A 7,555-nucleotide genomic window follows, 5' to 3' on the forward strand; every position below is an offset into this window, starting at 1 on the left:
TTAAAATAATCCATAGAATTTTGAAATCGGAATTAAAATAGTCCTGCCAGGGATCATTAAATAGTCATGAGATAATTTTTACCCCATGCAAATTGTTGGGGGACCATTTTGGCCTTTTCTATTTATAAAAATATAAGTTATGTTAACCCATGCGCATGGCATTATCACGAATCTGCTGATTCAACAATCACGTTGATTTGTTAAGACATGAACTGCAGAAAAGCAACTGATGACCAATTGTGATTAACTGTTGACCGACATGCAGAAAAGCAACTGATGACCAATTGTGATTAACTATAATTTCTTTGCATTATAAATTTTCTTTTGACAACATTAGAATGCAGTCATCTATTGGTACGCATGTTACGCATGTGGTGTTGAACCACATTTTGTAAGTGCCAAAGGGATACGAGACACATTTTATGTCGGTTTTATCGAACTGGAGTACGCATGTGGTGTTGAAACGAGACACATTTTATGTCGGTTTTATCGAACTGGATTTACCTTTGCTCATTTACTTGGGCACTTATTTTTTTCCCTTAACTTTTCAGGGACATCTGCTGGAGTAGGCTTTGCAATTCCATCATCAACTGTTCTTAAGATTGTACCTCAGTTGATCAAATTTGGAAAAGTATGTTCTGTTCCTCTCAAGCATATTCTGATTGTTTAAGCTTAGCTGGTTAGGATTAATGTAGATTCCTAATTATCGTTAATTCTTATCAAACTAGATGCTAAACAATATAACTTGCTTTTTCAGCATGAACAAGTTACATTTCAATTAGTTCATGTAACAAGTCTCTGATGACGTTCTGTTTGCGCATACATCTTCCAATTTTTTCTTGTTGACATTCCATTATGAGATTTTTTGGTTTTCTGTTGCTGAAGTCATGAATAAGTTCTAGTTAGGTTTAATATTTAAGTTGAGTTTGATCACAATTGATGCAAAAAAGTTATGAAGTTTGTTGATATGCATATAACCGTGGGCCATATGGGTTCACTGAGAAAACCGTGGGTCCGGCCCTACATTTGAGAGGGAGAAATTATTCTTCCTTAATTTTCCATTAATGTGTTTTTTTTTATTTCCTAATTATCATGATGATTTGAATTTCTCTCTAATTGTACGAGGGTTAGTCTGAATTGTATATATATTTGTTATTTACTTGTATTAGTTGAATGAGAAAATTAGAGAGTTTTTCCTCTAAAAAAGTTCCTCCGAAATTTCACATGGCATCGGAGCTTGGAAACAAATCTTAGCTCTCCTTCCTCCTTTCGGATTCTCTCCTTGCTATCTCCTCCCTGCTGATGGTCCTTCCCTGCAGGCATTACTCCACTAAATCTAGGTGTTCGTCCCTGTGGACGCTACTCCCGCTTCCCAACCACCGATCTCTTCTTCGGCGAGAATCTTGAGAATTTTCTCTCTAATGGAAATCCTATGTCGACGATAGACGGTTTGTCTCTCCGGTAGAAAGAAGAAATTTCATTTCCCCCAACTGTTTCTCCCTAGCGAGCCTCCTTCCTGTCGGAATCATATAATGACCAAATACGGCATGAAAGCTACATATTCCTCTCTATAAGTTACTTCTGAACCTAAACCTAATATATAATTGATTCTGTAGCATCTGAAATATCCTCCCGCATCACCAATCACAAAGAACATGACAATAATTTCCTCTACTGGTCTCAATCTGTGTTCATGCACATCTATGATAAATGAAAAGATGATTATTTTACCAAGGGAAATCCTACACCAGAAATTACAAATCCTATACATTGAACTTGGAAGATTGAAGATCACATGGTTATGTCATGTCACGTCAACCACAAGGGGAAGCTATTCAAGTGTTGACAACACCTTTGAGTTAGTTTGGCACTAAAATTAGATTACATGACTTGGGACGAAGTGAGCTGAATGTCACTTAATAGTTGAACACTTTATCCATATATTGGCTCCATATTGATATGTATGAAACACACATATGGAGGTACTCATAGGACTCTGTTCTTTACAAAACCATTGTTGAAGAAAAGAGAACCTTCACCTTCCATCTAGGACTCAACGAGGAACTGGATGTAGTCAGAGAAAGAATCATGAGAATCAAACCTCTTTCCTCAATTCATGAATCCTTTGCTGAAGTACGAAAGGAAGAGAGTAGGAATAAACTCTTGATGGCAAATAATCCTGTTATATCAAATGTTGACAACTCAGCTTTATACACTCATATATCATCACAAGATAACAAATCTAAGAGGAACAAACTGTGGTGTGAATATTATCATCACAGGATAACAAATCTAAGAGGAACAAACTGTGGTGTGAACATTGCAAAAATACTTGGTCATCTGAAGTAGAAATGTTCAAAAATTTATGGAAAACTTGCATATTGGAAACCCAACAAAATCAAAGGTGATGGAAAAAATCTAGCAAATACAATATTAAATGAAGACAAGGCTCATGAACATGCTCTATTCAATAAGGATAACTTGAAGCTCTCCAAAGGCTTCTAGGACTATATTATGAGCCTTCCACCAATGTTCTAGCACATCAAGATAATCTTCCTTCTGCTCTTGTTGCTCTCAATAAGAAGAATCAATCTTAGATAATGGACTTTGGAGCATTTGATTACATAAAAGGTGATATCACTGCTTTTCAATCCTTCCATTCTTGCAAACATCATGTAGCAGTTAGAATTACATATAACTCCCACATCTGTGGAAGGAAGAGGAAGTGTGAAATTCACAATTGATCTTATACTTTAATCCATACTTTATGTTCCTAAACTTAACTGTAATTTACTGTCTATCAGTAAACTTATTCGTGCTATGAATTTTGTTACTAAATTCTATCATAATTTGTGTGAATTTCAATTTGACTCGAGAAGAGTGATTGTCAGTGTTGAAAAGTATTAGTTGATGGACTCGAGAAGAGTGATTGTCAGTGTTGAAAAGTATCAAAAATTTTATCTGCTTATTAGGACTCCCACTTCAAAAGGACCGTCCCACCATTCATAATCCTTTGAGTCAAGTCTTGTATTTGAGTTTGTTTGTCATAAGTCAAGTTATATTATGACATTTTCACCTCGGGCATCCTAATTTTTATTGTATTAAAAAATCATATCACAACTTGTTTATCAACAAAAAGCCTAGTTATTATCAGTGCAAAACTTGTCGACTTGCTAAACATACTTGACAAGTGTACTCATGCTTAGAATACAAACCAACTCATCCCTTCTTTATGGTTCATAGCGAAATCAAGGAGCCCTCAATAATAAAAAATATAAGTGGAGGTAGGTGGTTTGTCATCTTCATTTATGATTACACTAACATATTTGAAACCTTTCAAAACATGATCCTCCCTAAATATCAGAGCAGAATTTAAATTCTCAAATTGATAATGCAAAAGACTACTGCAACTCCATTCTCGGCCCTTATTTATTCAAAAATTGAATTATTCATATAAGTTCTTGTGTTAATAAAATGATGTGGCTGAGAAAAAGAACAAACATCTTCTCGAGGTGAACAACCGTTCAGTTCTATTCACTATCAATGTACCCAAACACTTATGAGGGGATGCAATTCTCACATCTACTTATCTCATAAATAGAATGCCCGACATAGTGCTAAACTTTAACAAACCTCTCAACACCCTCATAAAATCATACCCCCGCATTCAGTCCTTCACTTCTCACCCACCTCTAAAAATTTTTGGTTGCATTGATTTTGTTCATCTACATCACATCAATCAAATCAAGACCAAACTTAGAAGTTTAAATGCTACTCTCCAGAAGCATAAAAACTTTACAATTTCATGGATGTCATCTTCTTTGAAAATTAATCATATTACCCAAATCTAATATTCAGGAGGAGAGTTAGAGAGAACATCAGATTTGGGGTACAATTCAAAAACCTCAAGCTCACCTCCCTTTTATCCTTTATGAACCCACTCTTGTCTCGACTATCACAAATCAATCTCAACGGGAACTTACTATTCCATTAAATTCTTCCACAACTCTCACCAAGAATCAAGAACTTCGGAAAAAAAAAAGCTTAGTGAGCAGGTAAAGGATAATATGCAAAATCAGAAATGCAAATCGCTAGAACCAACTTCACACACCCCAAGTATTCATACATATATTGGGTCAACAAATCATGAGAACCAAGAGGAAGAAGAATCATAATAATGCACAAAACACCCGATAGAAGAAATTGTGACATATGAAAAATTATCTTCCTCTTACAAATTTTTTGTTCAGAACCTGAATAATGTGCAGGTCCCAAATTCAATCCAAATGGCTTTATTTATTCCTGCTTGGAAAAAAGTTGTGGAATGAGAGATTCTTGCCATTGAAAATAATAGTATATGGATCATAATCACTCTGTCAGATGCGAAAAGAAACGTAGGGTGCAAATGGATATTCAATTTTAAATACAAAGCAAATAGGAGCTTAAAAATGTTCAAGGCTAGACTTGTAACAAAAGGGTTCACTCAGTCTTGTGAGATCAACTACAAGGAGACATTTGCATTGTGGTGAAACTTAACTCAATACGAGTATTTTATCATTCGTTGTTGACTTGGGCTGGCCTTTACATCAGTTAGACATAAAACATATATTTCTTAATGGAGATCTTGAGAAAGAAGTGTATATGGAGATTTCTTTAGTATTAAAGAACAACACAAATAATCAGCTAGTGTACAAAGTAAAGAAATCATTGTATGAGTTAAAACAATTACTCTGAGCATGGTTTGAAAGGTTCACCAAGTCTATTTTTGCAAATGAGTACTATCAGTGTCAAACTTATCACACTTTACTAATGAAATCAAATAAAAAAGGTATGGTGACCATCCTTATTATATATATAGATGATATTATCTTATTGGGAACTTGAAACAATACAAAAATTATAACTTCTGAGTTTGAGATCAAAGATCTTGGAACTTTAAGATACTTCATGAGAATGAAATTAACTAGATCCAAAGAAGGCATTGTCATATCCTAGAGAAAATATATCCTTGAATCATTAAAGGAGAGATATGAATGTCTGGGTGCAAAACAATAGATACTCTTATGGATCCCAATTGATGACCATCAAAATAAGAAGATAACACCCCAGTTGAAAAAAAGGAGTTATCAAAGGCTTGTGCGGAAACTTATTTATTTGTTACATACAAGACATGACATTGCTTTTCCTGTGGGTTTAGCGAGCCAATATATGAGCGATCCAAATAAAGATAATTTAGGAGCAGTCTTTCTAATCTTGAGGTACCTAAAGATAACTCTAGGATGTAGGTGGATATACAAGAAAACTGAAAACCTTAGCATTGAGATCTACACTGATGTTAGCTTGGCAAGAGAACTGACTAACAGAAGATCTATCATGGGTTGTTGTTCGTTTGTATGAGGTAACTTAGTTACTTGGAGAAATAAAAAGCAAGTTGGGGTGGCAAGAAGTATGCATAAGTTGAGTATTATGCTATGGACCTAGGAATTTGTCAAGGGATGCGTCTAAAAAGGTTACTGGTGGAATTACACATGGAAAACAAAAGTTCTATTAAAATGTTCGTTGATAGTCAATCGATCATCAATATTTCAAAAAGTCCAGTATATCATGATTGAATCAGATATATAGAGATTGACATACACGTTATCTCCGAGAAGGTCAGTTGAGGTGTTGTCCAGCTAAACTATATCCCAAATTCAATATCAGATTGTTGACATTCTTACCAATGCTCTTTCTTGAAATCATTTAGTGATCTCAGCTGTAAGTTTGGGATGTATGACATATACAACCCAATTTGATGGGAAGTTTGGGGAAGTGTTAATATGCATGTAACCGTGGACCACATTGGTCTACGGTTTAGGAAATTGAGTGCCTGCTACTACATGTGAGGGGGAGAAATTATTGTCCCTTAATTATCAATTATTGCATTTTTATTTATTTACTTCTTATCATGGTGATTTGAATTTCTCTCCAATTATATGAGGGTTAGTTTGAGCTTTATATATATTTGTTATCCGCTGTATTAGTTTAATAAGAAAAATAGTTTTTTTTCCTCGAAGTTCCTCGTAAATTCCACCAAGTTTAACACTATTTTCTAGGCGGAAAAGTGACTTATCATGAGGTTTTTTGGTTTTCTATTGCTAAGTCATTTTGGCTTTTTATTTGATGTCATTTAGTCAACCAAGTATAAATGATTCTCTCTCAGTTATAATCATCATTAGATTTGTCCCCTACTATGTAGTGTTCAACTGTATGAATCATCCTTTCATTTTTATTGAATGTTTGATGAGTTATTACTTTTTTTTAATTCATTTATTCAACTTGCAGCAGCTTTACTTTTAATACCACTGTTTCCCTTTAATGATATATGGTTTAAAACATAGTTAGCTTTAAATATTGTTTTGATTCTAGTTCACAATAACAAATAGCAACAAATTTTGTAAATTAAAATTTACCATTAAAAAGACTAATATCTAACAATACGTTTTTGAATGTTATGCTAAAGTTGTCGAGAAAAAATTAGCCTGCACGAGTACGCAGTGCCTTGACCGTTTTCATGCAATCAAGCAACTTTAGATTTCCTCAAATCCACTTGACGCACATTGGCTGAAAGTTTTTTGTTATTTGCTTTAGCTACTGTGCTTGTGGACCAAGCAAAATTACTGACCTTCACATAGTTCTTATTAATCTTATTTTTTTTCTTTTAATTTAAGGCTGTTCGTGCTGGCTTAAATATTGAGGTTGCTTCCGATCTTGTTGCTAATCAATTAAACGTTAGGAAAGGAGCCTTGGTGCTGCAGGTATATTAGTAGTTTTCACTACAAGTCTATTAAAGGCTCTTGTAATTGCTTTCCATGTTTTATTATCAGGGAAAATTTACATACGTGGCACACAGTTCATATGAATTTACATATTTTACCCTAAACTTAATATTTACGTACATGACACTTGGGTGTTTTAAATCTATGAATGAAATTATGCATCACTTTTAAAGGGGGTGACGGATAATTTTGATGTGATATTAAAGATTTTAATGTTATCAGTGTAATTATGAAAATGTAGGTTTTAGATTAGTAAATACATATGAATTTTGTATTATGTATTTAAATGCTCTTCATTATTTTTATTTTTATTTTTATCACTGTTGATGGTGGAAAATACCGTTGCAAAGTAAGGTTCCTTTCTTTTTTAATTGTCATTCAGGTTACTGCTAATAGTCTTGCAGCAAAGGCAGGTCTGCTTCCTACAAGAAGAGGTTTTACAGGCAATATATTACTGGGTGATATCATTCTTGCTGTTGATGAGAAGCCTGTGAGTTTTTAGCGAAATTATTTGGTGCAAAATATGTAATAGTTCTAAAGAGAAAAGTGTTAAAATGGTCCCGCCTTTTTTTCAGGGTCATTTTATTCTCAGAATATAAAAATATCAATTTAGTCCCTATACTAGCGAATTATCTCCGCCCACATTGAAGAGATTTAGGAACAAATTTGACACTTAAAATCCATGTAAATAGTCTGTTTTGACACTTTAATTCTAAATGTGAACTGTGGGAGTACAC

At 34.0% G+C, this 7,555-nt stretch overlaps 1 protein-coding gene across 1 annotated transcript in view; it reads left to right on the top strand.

Annotated features, from left to right (window-relative positions):
- Positions 1–7,308, top strand: part of LOC110031450 (protease Do-like 8, chloroplastic) — a gene marked incomplete at its 3' end in the record, with an annotated part of 51,068 nt that extends 43,760 nt beyond the window's left edge. Inside the window, 3 exon segments of the mRNA XM_020734649.1 lie at positions 552–631; positions 6,711–6,797; positions 7,201–7,308. Of these exon segments, the coding sequence (XP_020590308.1) occupies positions 552–631; positions 6,711–6,797; positions 7,201–7,308 (275 nt within the window).
- Between the last annotated feature and the right edge of the window lie 247 nt (positions 7,309–7,555).

The sequence above is a fragment of the Phalaenopsis equestris genome, unplaced genomic scaffold, assembly GCF_001263595.1.
Source record: "Phalaenopsis equestris unplaced genomic scaffold, ASM126359v1 Scaffold000820, whole genome shotgun sequence".
NCBI lineage: Eukaryota > Viridiplantae > Streptophyta > Magnoliopsida > Asparagales > Orchidaceae > Phalaenopsis > Phalaenopsis equestris.